Raw genomic sequence first — 15,415 nt, forward strand, 5'->3', positions numbered from 1 at the left:
TATTATCTGAGTTGTGAACAAATCATTATTTCACTTGACAAGCGGTACATCTATATAGCCACGCACACGGCAACCGAAATAAAAGTTTTATTTCAGTTGATGTTCTTGTTGTTATTTAGGTGTACTAGGTAATACAAGACTCTCATAGGGGCCTTTAAAAATAAGAAGTGCCGTGCGCATTGTTATTTAGACAAACCAGTAATAAAAGACTGATATAGGGGCCGTAAAATGGAAAGAATAAACAGTAGGCCTACAAATTTTTTACCGATCTCCGTTATTTTTTATACGCCCACATTTTCATGTGGACGTATATTGTCGTCGCCCCTGTCCGTCCGTCCGTCCACCCGTCCACAATTGTTTGTGAACAGTCTACAGGTCACAATTTTTATCCGATTTCAATGAAACTTGAAATATAGGTTTATCACCCTAAGATCTTGGTTCCTTTCGATATTGGCATGTATCGGACTGTAACTTCAAGAATTATGACCCCTGATTGTACGAAAAATCACGTTTGTAGCTTGTGAACACTGTAGAGGTCACAATTTTTATCCGATTTTGTTGAAACTTGAAATGTATGCTTATAACCCAAAGATCACGGTTCCTTTCAATATTCGCGCATATCGGACCGTAACTTCCTGAATTATGGCCCCTGATTGTACGAAAAATGACCTTTTTAGCTTGTGGACCCTATAGAGGTCATAATTTTTATCCGTAACTTTCTGAATTATGGCCCCTGATTGTACTAAAAATCGCGTTTTTTGGCTTGTGGACCCTATAAAGGTCATAATTTTTATCCGATTTAAAAAAACGTATTATTATATCACCGTTACACCCTAAGGATGGCTGAGTTCGAATTTCATGAAAATCCTCCCAAAACTGACAGACAAAATGGCTGCCCTTCGTTCTCAAATAGCGTAAAAATATGGTATATCAAGGTTGTGGACCCTATAGAGGTCACAATTTTTATCCGATTTTGTTGAAACTTGAAATGTAAGTTTATAACCCAAAGATCTCGATTCCTTTCGATATTCGCGCATATCGGACCGTAACTTCTAAAAATCGCGTTATTTGGCTTGTGGACCCTCAAAAGGTCATAATTTTTATCCGATTTAAAAAAACGTATTATTATATCACCGTTAAACCCTAAGGACGGCTGAGTTCTCAAATAGCGTAAAAATATGGTATATCAAGGTTGTGGACCCTATAGAGGTCACAATTTTTATCCGATTTTGTTGATTCTTAAAATGTAAGTTTATAACCCTAAGATCTTGGTTCCTTTCGATATTCCCGCATATCGGACTGTAACTTCCTGAATTATGGTCCCTGATTGTACGAAAAATCATGTTTTTAGCTTGTGGACCCTATAGAGGTCACAATTTTTATCCGATTTTGTTGAAACTTGAAATGTAAGTTTATAACCCAAAGATCTCGGTTCCTTTCGATATTCCCGCATATCGGACTGTAACTTCCTGAATTATGGTCCCTGATTGTACGAAAAATCACGTTTTTAGCTTGTGGACCCTATAGAGGTCATAATTTTTATCTGATTTAAAAAAAACGTTTTATTATATCACCGTTACACCCTAAGGACGGCTAAGTTCGAATTTCATGAAAATCGGCCCAAAACTGACAGACAAAATGGCCGCCCTTCGTTCTCAGATAGCGTAAAAATATGGTATATCAAGGTTGTGTACCCTATAGAGGTCACAATTTTAATCCAATTTTGATGAGATGAAATGAAATGAAATGAAATGGAGTTTAACGTCCTACTGTTCTGCTCCTAACCTGGGCTAATGAAGACGGACATACGCCATACAGTGTGCTATGAGGGAAATTTTGCCCGGACAGCGGCACTACGGCCTACTCTTATATCGAATTCCAACTGCCAAGGGATCTTTTACGTGCACGCCAATGTGTACACGAGACCTCGGTTTTTCGTCCCATCTGAACGACTAGGCAGCTTTTCTTGTCAGCCCCTCCATCCTGCATCACTGACAAGGGAGAACCACGCCGGAAAATCTGGATGAACTTTCTCGGCCAATGCAGGGATCGAACACTCGACCTCCAGGCTAGCGAGCTAGCGCCTTACCCACTTAGCCACGTGATCCCCCAATTTTGATGAAACTTGAAATGTAAGTTTATAACCCAAAGATCTCGGTTCCTTTCGATATTCGCGCATATCGGAACGTAACTTCCTGAATTATGGCCCCTGATTGTACGAAAAATCGCGTTTTTAGCTTGTGGACCCTATAGAGGTCATAATTTTTATCCGATTTAAAAAAACGTATTATTATATCACTGTTACACCCTAAGGATGACTGAGATCGAATTTCGTGAAAATTGGCCCAAAACTGACAGACAAAATGGCCGACCTTCGTTCTCAAATAGGGTAAAAATATGGTATATCAAGGTTGTGGACCCTATAGAGGTCATAATTTTTATCCGATTTTGTTGAAACTTGAAATGTAAGTTTATAACCCAAAGATCTCGGTTCCTTTCCATTTTTGCGCATATCGAATTGTAATTTTCTGAATTATGGCCCTTGATTGTAGGAAAAACAGTTTCTTTTTAGCTTGTTCTCTATCCGTCTCTCGAAAATGTGGGCGTATCCTGCCTGGCAGCCGCTGGTTAAATCCTTATTCACACACATTGTTTGAGAGTTCGTGTCTATCAGTGCAGTTTTTGAGAATACCAGTTCTGTGCATGTGCAGACAGACATTAACGTACAACAGTCCACCTAATAACTTTTGATTGGAATAGGAAATAAGCCAATTTCATGATGATCAAAATCATAGAATTGGAGAACACAGTCGCGGAGGCCTCTCTTATTCATTCTGTTTTCAATGGGTGCTGATATTACAAGATCACAAACTAGAACAATACCTAATTAGACTATTGAATTTTTTATTTTAACCATTAACCGGTCATTGTCGACTATAATTACCACAACGTTATACAGCCAAGTGGTCACAGTCAACTAAAGTTGACCACAGCAAGAACCTTTTTTATAACTTATAAGCCGTATTTGAGTATTTAGTTTCGTATTTAATTGATATGGCCACGCATGCGTGTCAGACAGGAACTTGTCTTGTCAAGGGCATTGAGAAAAACATGTCTTTGTTCACGCTTTTTGACAAAAAATGTAATTTAACGATGTCAGGAAGGTTAGACTCTCAAAGTGGTTGAAATGTGTATGAATGATTCCGACTCGGATTATATCGATGACACAGATTCTGAAGACGATATTTCTGATAAAAATGATTTATAATGATTTGCAAATTATAGATAAACTTATTCCCTTCAACTTTTTTTATACGCCCACATTTTCATGTGGACGTATACCGTTGTCGCCCCTGTCCGTCCGGACACAATTGTTTGTGGACACTCTACAGGTCACAATTTTTATCCGAATTCAACGAAACTTGAAATATAGGTTTATCTCCCTAAGATCTCGGTTCCTTTCGATATTGGCATGTATCAGACCGCAGGTTCATGGATTATGGCCCCTGATTGTATGAAAAATCACATTTTTAGCTTGTGGACCCTATAGAGGTCACAATTTTTATCCGATTTTTTAAAGGAGCTAAATCGCTAACATTTGGGACCTAGAAATTGACAAAAGTGGGTCGCAATGCATGTAATACTGTAATATGAATGTATAAACTGATTTACATTCAATGGTTTCCGTTTTTACTCCAATTTCAAATCAGTTATGTTTGGCGAAATAAGCCAGCAGTCTCAAGTGAGTGCAAATTTCTAGCGTCTGGTTATTCCAGTCTACATACGCCGTTTGATTTGGTGCAATGTGTCTAGCCTCGTCCCTCGAGTCTCTTGATACAACTGGGGCTGAAGCGCATTATGGTACACGATTCGTGTACCAATGATAAAATGTTTATTTTGTCTTAAATATTGGATATCAAAAGCCCATCTTTTTCCGGTAAGATCACAACACGAATGTTGATTTAATTTGACAAATAAATCGTGTTTTCAATGTTGAAGTTTTTGGATGATATTGAGTTAGAGACTTAGCTACTTTAAAACTTGAAATGTAAGTTTATAACCCAAAGATCTTGGTTCCTTTCGATATTCGCGCATATCGAACCTTAACTTTCTGAATTATAGCCCCTGATTGTACAAAAATCGCGTTTTTAGATTGTGGACCTTATAGAGGTCATAATTTTTATCCGATTTAAAAAAATGTTTTAGTATATCACCGTTACACCCTAAGGATGGCTGAGTTCCAATTTCGTGAAAATCGACCCAAAACTGTCAGACAAAATGGACGTCCCTCGTACACAATTAGCGTAAAAAATATGGTATATCAATGTTGTGGACCCTCTAGAGGTCACAATTTTCTTCTGATTTTGATGAAACTTGAAATGTAAGTTTATAACCCAAAGATCTTAGTTCATTTCCATATTTGCCCATATCGGATCGTAACTTCCTGAATTATGGCCCTTAATTGAAATTAATTGTACGAAAAATCACGTTTTTAGCTTGTGGTCCCTGTAGAGGTCACAATTTTTATCTGATTTAAAAAAAATGTGTGAATATATCACCATTACACACTGAGATCTTGGATCCTTTTGATAATCGCGGATACCCGAACTTAACATCCTGGATTATGGCCCGTGATTGTTCGAAAAATGGCATTTTTAGCTTGCGGATTCTCTATAGGTCACAATTTTTTTTACAATTTTAAAAACCATTTAAATATTTCACCATTCCACTAGGGCTGGCGGAAATAATCGATAATTGCCGATAATCGTCAGTAAGTGTTTTGAAAATTGATTATTGATACAGTTTTAAAATATCGATTATTCTTCAGTTCTTTCGTCTTCTTAGTTTCTAAGTCAAACACGTACAGTCCCTTCATAAAATTTCTTATTTTATTAAGAAATTTGCTAATAAATGTCCGAAGAAATCACTGCAAGAAATCAACTGTTACGGCGAACTGAAGAATTCGTTTGATGTGATCAAAGGGAAATAACTACATTTTACTCAGTATTATTTAGGTCATAAGCGACAAAGATATGGCGAGCCCGAGCGGTGGCGGGTTCTGTCTTCCAAGCGAAGTGGATTGATCAAGTTTCTTTCTACACCTTGGCTTCGCTGTGGAATGCTATTATTTTATTGTCAAATGTCAAATAAATGAAAAAAAAAAATCTACATGTATACAGAATGATATCACGGCATAAACTCGCATATAATTCGTGTACAAATTATGATTGTTTTCAAACCAATTGTAAGTCAAAATAATTTGCCGATATTATCGATTATCGATCAGCGGATGGTCTGCGATAATCGATACTTGAAACAGGATGGATTGCCAGCCCTACATTCCACCATAATGAAGGGTGAATTCGAATTTCGGGAAAATCGAAATGAAACTGCCCAACAAAATGGCCGCTCTTTGTGCGCAAATTGTGTAAAAGTATGCAATACGAAGGTTGTCCCTCTAGAGGTCACAATTTTTATCCGATTCTGATGAAACTTAAAACATATCTTTATATTCCAAAGATCTCAGCCCCTTTTGATATTTGGGCATTTCAGACCATAACTTTCTGGATTATTGCCCCTGATTGTACAAAACATCCCGTTTGTTTTTAGCTTGTTCACTATCCATCTCTTGCAAAATGTGGGCGTATCCTGCCTGGCAGCTGCTGGTTGATTGTGTAGGAAGCGTGACCCAATTATTACTTCAAAAACACAGCAGTACCATGCGCTTCCTGACTAACAGTGACATAGATCTACATAGATTATCGTGCCATTCGAGGTATTTTAATGTGTAATAGTTTTATATCCACCACTATTGGTAATTGTATCTGTCAATATCTGATATCGATAAAACTGATAGGTGCCATATCTGACCATCACTAAAATATGCGACTACAGTGGTCGACTGCCTGGATGACATAGCAGTTGTTTCATTGCCAGGCAGGCAACCTGTTTTTATTGAATATATAATTTGACGTTACTCACATGCTGTTATTTGGCGAGATTTTCTGAAAAATGATAGTAGATCATGTAAAAGTAACCATTTTTATACGCCCACATGGAAATGTGGTTGTATATTGCCATTGCCCCCGTCTGTCCGTCCATCGTCCACAATTTCTTGTGAACACTCTACAGACTACGTTTATAATCTGATTGTTTTGAAATTGATATATGTTGTTTGCGTTAGTGAGATGAAGAAGCCTATTTAATTTCAATAACTTCCGTTAATGTCTTCTGGAGTTATGGCCCTTGTTTCACTTTGTTGAATCTTGTGAACGCTCTAACGACAAAAGTTATCAACCGATCTGTATGAAATTTATATGCCTCATTTAAATTAGTAAAACAAAGAATCCTATTGAATTTCAGCAGTTACATCTTCTAGAGTTATGTCCCTTGTTTCACTTTGTTGAATCTTGTGAACGCTCTAATGACAAATTTCAGCAATTTCAGTTTTAAATTACATCTAGAGTTATGGCCCTTGTTTCACTTTGTTGAATCTTGTGAACGCTCTAATGACAAAAGTTATCATCCGATCTGTTTGAAATTTATATGCATCAATCATTTAGATTAGTGGAACGAAGAAGCCTATTGAATTTCAGCAATTTCCGTTTACGCTGTGAGTTATGGCCCTTGTGAATGCTCTGGCGACAAAAGTTATTATCCGATCTGTCTGAAATTTATATCGTTTAAATTAGTAAAACGAACAAGCCTATTGAGTTTCAGCAAATATCCGTTAATTACATCTAGAGTTATGGCCCTTGTTTCACTTTGTTGCACCTTGTGAACGCTCTAACAACAAAAGTTATTATCCGATCTGTATGAAATTTATATGTATCATTTAAATTAGTAAAACGAACAAGCCTATTGAGTTTCAGCAAATTTCCGTTATTTACATCTAGAGTTATGGCCCTTCTTTAACTTTGTTGAATCTTGTGAACGCTTGAACGACAAAAGTTATCACCTAATCTGTATGAAATTCATATGCATCATTTAAATTAGTGAAATGAAGAAGCCTATTGAATGTCAGCAATTTCCGTCAATTAATTCTAGAATTATGGCCCTTGTTTTACTTTGTTGAACGTTGTGAACGTTCGAACGACAAAAATTATCATCCGATCTGTATGAAATTTACATGCATTATTTGAATTAGTAAAACGAAAAGCCTGTCGAATCACCCAATCTGTGTATGAAATTCATATGCATCATTTAAATTAGTGAAATGAAGAAGCCTATTGAATGTCAGCAATTTCCCTCAATTACTTCTAGAATTATGGCCCTTGTTTTACTTTGTTGAACGTTGTGAACGTTCGAACGACAAAAATTATCATCCAATCTGTATGAAATTTACATGCATTATTTGAATTAGTAAAACGAAAAGCCTGTCGAATCACCCAATCTGTGTATGAAATTCATATGCATCATTTAAATTAGTGAAATGAAGAAGCCTATTGAATGTCAGCAATTTCCGTCAATTACTTCTAGAGTTATGGCCCTTGTTTTACTTTGGTGAACGTTTGACGACAAAAATTATCATCCGATCTGTATGAAATTTATATGCATTATTTGAATTAGTAAAACGAAAAGCCTGTCGAATTTCAATAATTTCTGTAGATTACTTCCAGTGTTATGGCCCTTTTTTTAGTTTTTAGGACCTTGTGAACCCTAAAACGACGAAAATTATAATGTCATCTGTATGTCTATTAAATGCCCCTTAATTACCTACAAAAGAATAAATATACGACAACCCTTGTCGACCTCTCAGATGATTTAGCTGCTGTGGGCGTATGTTTTGTTGCCTGACAACCTATCTTGGAATATTGTTTTAGGAAAACCCAGAAGCTAAACTGGAAGATCTAGAAAAACCAGGAATAGATGAAGAGCCTCAACAGGTTTTACTAAGGTAAATAAAAATAAAATTAAGAAATTGTCCCCTTCTTTTTTTATTAGGTTTTGTGTTACGAATATATTAAAATATTTAAGGAAAAAAAAAAGCCCTGTGGTGATAATGATATGGAGGCAGGGAAATTATCAATTTATAATTTACTAATAAGAAATAAAAAGGAAGTGGTGTTTAATGCCCTACTGTTCTTATCCGATTGTCCTGATGAAGACGCGCATATGCCATGCAAATTATTGAATTCCAACTGCCAAGGGTTCTTTTATGTGCAGACCAATGTGTACACAGGACCACGTTTTTGCATCCCATCCAAACAACTATATGCTGTCCCTTGCCAGGTCCTCTGTCCTGCATCATTGACAATGGGGAATCATTTCGAAAAGTCATGATGAACTTTCTAGATCAACATTGGGATGGAACACAGGGCCTCCAGGTTAGCGAGCCAACATCTTACTCACTGAGCCACCACATCTCCCTTACTTATACGATATTGTATATTATAGATATGATGACGCCTATCAATATCAGAATATATTTGGACCACTAGTAAAATTAGAAGCTGATTATGATAGAAAGTTGAAAGAATCACAGACACAAGATAATATACAAGTAAGATGGGATGTGGGTTTAAACAAGAAGAAGATTGCTCACTTTCAACTACCTAAGGCAAATGATGGTAAGTTTACAGATGAATCCAGTGGTGCCAATTTAAATTTGAAATATTCATGGCTTGATTCATGTATACAACTGTACATCAACCAATTTGTGAGTTGAAGAGGCATTATTCAAGAGCTAAATTTGCCTGTTGCAGGTCTTTCTTTAGGCCTTAAATGTTATATGAACTATTAAAGATGGGTTCCCGCATACAAACTGGGTGATTTAATGGTATATATGGACTAAAAACATATTCAAACTAATTAATTTGTTATAATTATGCTTCAAATCCTTCTCAAACATTGTAATTGCGAAGGAATGCCCTGCTATTAAAATTTGATCAAACCAGGTCATGTTTACGTCACGTCTTGGAAATCAGAGGAAAATTTATTGCATACATAAGACGATGTTGACTTTAATCGCTTACTATTTATTAAAAATATCGAATCCTAATTAAATCCACTGCCCGTGTCTTTTTCCGTCATTTTTATCTCAGAAAGTGTTGTACGTCTAACTCTTCATAAAGTTTATCAACTTGTACATCAAGCGCTCAATGTTCGCGTGTGACCTTTGACATCACACGTGCAGAAATTCTTAATCGTCGGGCTGTTAATTAGGGTAACCCTTACATTTTTTTCCTGTATACGCTCCATGAGTGTTTTTTGGGGAATCCAGTATTTTTCTATTAAGATTGGATATCTCTAGTTTCCATATATATACCAAAATTGCCATACTTTTATTGGAAATAACCACCCGATAAATACTTTGCTGGGAACCCATCTTTAAATAAACATTTATTAACATGGACAGGACTCTAATCAACTCTCAAGGCCAATGATTCTCAGATCTTCCTTAGTGTGCCTCGAAATTTTGAACAGCAAACTAAGAAAATGGGTGAAACCACGTGCTCCCAATTGAGTTTTCACTGGTGTTCGTAGATGTGTTTTTCTTTATTTAGTTTGAATCACTTTATGTACCTACGACTAGCCTGTGTCTACAGTTGTATGCCGTCATGACTTGCCATGTTTTTATACGCCCACATTTTCATGTGGACGTATTATGCCGTCGCCCCTGTCCGTCCGGACGTCCACAATTGTTTGTGGACTCTCTACAGGTCACAATTCTTATCCGATTTTGACGAAACTTGAAATATAGGTTTATCCCCAAAAGATCTCGGCTACTTTAGATATTGGCATGTATCGGATCGAAAATTCATGGATTATGGCCCCTGATTGTACGAAAAATCACGTTTTTAGCTTGTGGACCCTATAGAGGTCACAATTTTTATCCGATTTTGTTGAAACTTGAAATGTAAGTTTATAACCCAAAGATCTCGGTTCTTTTAGATATTCCTGCATATCGGACCGTAACTTCCTGAATTATGGCCCCTGATTGTACGAAAAATCGCGTTTTTAGCTTGTGGGCCCTATAGAGGTCATAAATTTTATCCGATTTAAAAAAACGTATTATTATATCACCGTTACACCCTAAGGACGACTGAGTTTGAATTTCGTGAAAATCGGCCCAAAATTGACAGACAAAATGGCCGCCGTTCGTTCTCAAATAGTGTAAAAATATGGTATATCAAGGTTGTGGACCCTATAGAGGTCACAATTTTTATCCGATTTTGTTGAAACTTGAAATGTAAGTTTATAACCCAAAGATCTTGGTTCCTTTCGATATTCGCGCATATCGTACTGTAACTTCCTGAAGTATGGCCCCTGATTGTACGAAAAATCACGTTTTTAGCTTGTGGACCCTATAGAGGTCATAATTTTTATCCGATTTAAAAAAACGTATTATTATATCACCGTTACATCCTAAGGACGGCTGAGTTTGAATTTCGTGAAAATCGGCCCAAAACTGACAGACAAAATGGCCGCCCTTCGTTCTCAAATAGCGTAAAAATATGGTATATCAAGGCCGAGGACCCTATAGAGGTCACAATTTTAATCCGATTTTGTTGAAACTTGAAATGTAAGTTTATAACACAAAGATCTCGGTTCCTTTCGATATTTGCGCATATCGAATTGTAATGTAGGAAAAATCACTTTCTTTTTAGCTTGTTCTCTATCCATCTCTCGAAAATGTGGGCGTATTCTGCCTGGCATCCGCTGGTTATTTTGCAAAATAACAATATTTTTCATACATATTTAGCCAGGTGTGCTGCTATTTTTTTCATGTGTTCCAAGATGTGCTGTCAGCAAAGAAAGGTTGAGAACCACTGCTCTAGGCCATCGAATATCTCCAATTTTGAGTAGATTAGAAAGGTTTCGGCCATTTAACGATTTAATGTTAAGAGCCACTTTCTGTAAGATTCAGGCAAAAATCAAGACTTTCTTTAGTGACAACCTTCAAATTCTCTAATTTTTCAACATATTGTACCATTTAGTACTACAATCACAATTCTAAAAAAAAAAAATCATTATTTTTGTCGGTTGCCAAGATATGAGGAGAGCTTGAAAATTGACCCAAATTTTCAAAAACAGCTTTTGGAGAACTTTAACTGAAAAATTACAACAAAGTACATGGTTACCCATAGGTTATTTGGGTGGTTCTTGTTAATTGCTATGAGTAGAGATGAAAAATAGTGAAAAACCTGTGCATCTCACTAATGCAAACATATATCAATTTCAAAACAATCAGACGATAAATGTAGTCTGTAGAGTGTTCACAAGAAATTGTGGATGACGGACGGGCGGAGAGACAGACGGACTAGGGCGACGGCAATCTACGGCCACATTTCCATGTGGGCGTATAAAGATAGATATATTGCAAAATGAATATATTGAAAATCTCATTCAAATTACTTTGTTCTGAGCGAAGTTATCAATTTTTGTAGTGTTGACAAGATTTGTGCATATATTGTTTATTATTGTAACCACCGTACTGGTTTGTTCGAGACTAGACTCGCTTCTCAATTTTTAAATTAAATCGTTAAATGGCCGAACCGTTCTAATGTACTCAAAATCAGAGAAATCTGATGTCCTAGAGTTGATTGTAGTCTTGCCATTTTGCCATGGAAAATTAGTCCGCGCCAATTAGTAGTCATATTATGATTGTATGGCATGATGACCCATTACCTATGGAAGAATATTGTTGCCAATATTATTTCAATGTTACCAGTGCAAAATGCAAATGTCAGCAGTTAAAAATACCTATTTTAGTTTTACAATTTGCAATTTCTATTGCTCCACAATACCAATGTCACAGTGTTGAAATTCAGAATACACTTTTCAATAATACAAAATACGGTATAATAGTTATTTTGCACATTACACTTCTCGATTCTGCATTTTGCATTATAGACAAATGCCTTTTTACTGAATCTCATTCGCACACGGAAAAAAGTCTGGACTAGGACGGGAATTAATAATTTACGCGATCAATCTACAAGGTCAAGGTACATAAATGGGGGCCGAGATCAAGCAGGCATACAATAAGTCACCCATACTTCTCGCAGTGTTTTGTTTGATTAGAGCTAATCCCACTTAACACTGCTGTAATGGAAGCAAATTTCTGTTCCAAATTATGACTTGTCAATAGTCCGATTAACAACCAATAGCTAACTGCGTTACAATATCATTACGCTATAAACAGAGCTCCAAATTGGACCAAATATGTTTACATAACGTTACAACATGACTCAAGATTTTATTATGCTCAATTAACCAGTGCATCACAGAATACTGCAGAAAAACTAATTGCGTGACAAACGAGGCTATAACCATGGATACAATGTAAACAATACTGTTTGGAGACGAACAATATTTTCACCATTTTTAATACCTTAAATCACTGTCCAAAGTTTTAAGATTAAACGACGGGCTGTACTTGGGATAGATTTTATTGAACAGGAAGAACAGACACACTCAAGTATCAGAAGCCAATCCAGCAATGGGCAAAGAGGGATTTCTCGGGCCATTGCTTTAGGGATATGTAAGTCACCATACAATATAAGTCGACTTGTCAAGCAATAAGGGCGAGTCAAGCTAGCATTTGCTGAATGACCATGACTTCCATGAAATCATGCCCCCAGTATAGATAATCCGCCCCTTCTATAAGCCCTGTATTTTTACTTCATACCACCCACCCAACCCCTTCACTTCAACTTTAATAATCCTTTTTTCAGGGTACATGTATGTAAATATAAATGCGCCAGTTTACATACATGCTTTTTAGTGAAAAGGAACACAATATATTTACCCCGCAGGTATTTTACCCTGTTATTTAATAAGAGTTTTGTACCACCCGGCTTTGACTTTGAGCATTTATTTTTCCCCTTGTCAGTGATGCAGGACGGAGGGTCTGACCAGTCTTACTGTTCTGCTCCAATGGGCTAATGAAGACAGCCATACGCATACAGTGTGTTATGAGAGAAAATTTGCCTGGGCACCAGAGCTATAGCCTAGTCTTATATTGAATTCCAACGGAACTTTTATGTGCACACCAAAGTGTACACAGGACCTCCGTTTTTTATCCCATCCGAATGACTAGACAGCTGCACTTATTACATGGCAAGTCAGCTTATTGTATGGTGACTTATTGTATGCCAGTCTGATCTCGGCCTCCATCTACTGACCTTGACCTTAAATTATTAATTTCCGTCTTAGTCCAGACTTTTTTTCTGTATTCAAATGAGATTTGTCAATAATGCAAAATGCAGAACGGAGAAGTGTAATGTGCAAAATAACAATTATACCGTATTTTGTATTATTGAATTTTAACACTGTGACATTGCAATCTGTAAAACAAAAATAAGCATTTTGCAGCGGTTACATTGAAATAATATTGGCAACGTTCTTCTTCCATAGGTAATGTATCATCATGCCATACAAACATAATATGACTACTAGGCGCTGACAATTTTCCAAATTGACATCAAAATAACAAGCATGTCAAAGTCAAAGTCCCCCCACACAAACAGAAACCCACAGACATTGCAAGAAATAAATAGCAAAAGTATAAATATGAAATCAACTGAGTGGATCTGGAGACTAGCCTTATAAGCGTCCACTGCTATTTTTAAAGTTAAAAAACCCACGGTATAATAAAATATTAATTATTAACTAAATCAATATTCAAGTAAGTTTCTCCTATTGAAATGATGGGATCACGGTGGGTAAGGCGCTGGCTCGCTAGCCTGGAGGTTGGGTGTTCAATCCCTGTATTGGCCGACAAAGTTCATCCAGATTTTTCCGGCGTTGTCTCCCCTTGTCAGTGATGCAGGACGGAGGGCCTGACAAGGACAGCTGTCTAGCCGTTTGGATGGGACAAAAAACTGAGGTCCTGTGCACACATTGGTGTGAACGTAAAAGATCCCTTGGCAGTTTGAGTTTGATATAAGAGTAGGCCGTAGCGTCGCTGCCCGAGCACAATGTCCCTCATAGCACAGTGTATGGCGTATGCTCGTCTTCACTAGCCCAGTAGGACGTTAAACCCAATTCACTTCATTTCATTTCCTATTGAAATGTCCTTGATTTTACAGACAAATAATTAAAATTATACCTTCAATTTTTGATATTGTGTAGGGCTAAATTTTTAATAAAAGGTCATCTCAAGGTCACATGGGCCACAGGGTCAAGTTCAAGGTCAAAGTAAAGTTTTTTTTTGTAAAAACATGTTACAAAAGATTAGTTTTTTAAAGGAGTAGGTCAATATCCCATAGGTTTCTCCTTAAAAAATAATATTTTTATGTTTTAGGTTTAATTTTAGTGGGTTTTTTTTTTGTAAACGCAGGGCATCAGCCATTATGGGGCTACAAAGAGTGTTAAAATGGACAAAAAAATTATTTTTGAATTGAAATATATCCAAAAGCCTTTACTGTCCCATGAATGTTTTTGTATTTTAGAGACATTATGTAGGTAGTCTTGCAATATCACAAAAGAAAATTATGGGATACCCAAGGCTTTTGGAGAAAATGACCATTGAAAAAAGCTCGAAAATTCATTTTCGCGCACTTTTGAGTCACGACACTTTGGTAAGCCAAAGGTATCGCACAGGTTTTTCACTATTTTTCATCTCTACTCATAGCAGTTAACAAGAACCACCCAAATAACCTATGGGTAACCATGTACTTTGTTGTAATTTTTCAGTTAAAGTTCTCCAAAAGCTGTTTTTGAAAATTTGGGTCAATTTTCAAGCTCTCATATTTCGGCAACGACAAAAATAATGATTTTTTTTTTTAGAATTGTGATTGTAGTACTAAATGGTACAATATGTTGAAAAATTAGAGAAATTGAAGGTTGTCACTAAAGAAAGTCTTGATTTTTGTCTGAATCTTACAGAAAGTGGCTCTTAAGGTCATGAGACAAAGAAGCCTATTGATTTTCGGCGATTTCCGATAATTACTGCCAGAGTTATGGCCCTTGATCACCTCAAAAAATCTTGTGGACACTCTAAAGACCAAAGTTAATATCCGATTGCCTTTAAATTTATACATAGTGTTTAAGGTCATGAGACGAAGAATCCTATTGATTTTTAGCAATTTCCTATAATTACTGCCAGAGTTATGGCCCTTGATCACTTTGCAAAATCTTGTTGACGCTCTAGAGGCCAAAGTTAACATCCGATTGGCTTTAAATTCATACACAGTCTTTAAGGTCATGAGACGAAGAGGCCTACTGATTTTTAGCAATTTCCTATAATTACTGCCAGAGTTATGGCCCTTGATCACTTTGCAAAATCTTGTGGACGCTCTAGAGGCCAAAGTTAATATCCGATTTACTTTAAACTTATACACTTTGTTTAAGGTCATGAGACAAAGAAACCTATTGATTTTCAGCGATTTCTGATAATTACTGCCAGAGTTATGGCCCTTGATCACTTCAAAAAATCTTGTTGACGCTCTAGAGGCCAAAGTTAACA

The 15,415-nt window shown here is 36.6% G+C and overlaps 1 protein-coding gene across 1 annotated transcript in view; it reads left to right on the forward strand.

The window, feature by feature from the left end:
- The window catches only part of LOC126819638 (regulator of nonsense transcripts 1), a 147,793-nt gene that overhangs the window by 24,590 nt on the left and 107,788 nt on the right, over nt 1-15,415 (forward strand). The window contains exons 6-7 of the mRNA XM_050547777.2: nt 7,824-7,897; nt 8,398-8,570. Of these exons, the coding sequence (XP_050403734.1) occupies nt 7,824-7,897; nt 8,398-8,570 (247 nt within the window). The remainder of the gene's footprint in view (nt 1-7,823; nt 7,898-8,397; nt 8,571-15,415) is intronic.

Source organism: Patella vulgata, chromosome 4, assembly GCF_932274485.2.
Source record: "Patella vulgata chromosome 4, xgPatVulg1.2, whole genome shotgun sequence".
Classification (NCBI taxonomy): domain Eukaryota; kingdom Metazoa; phylum Mollusca; class Gastropoda; family Patellidae; genus Patella; species Patella vulgata.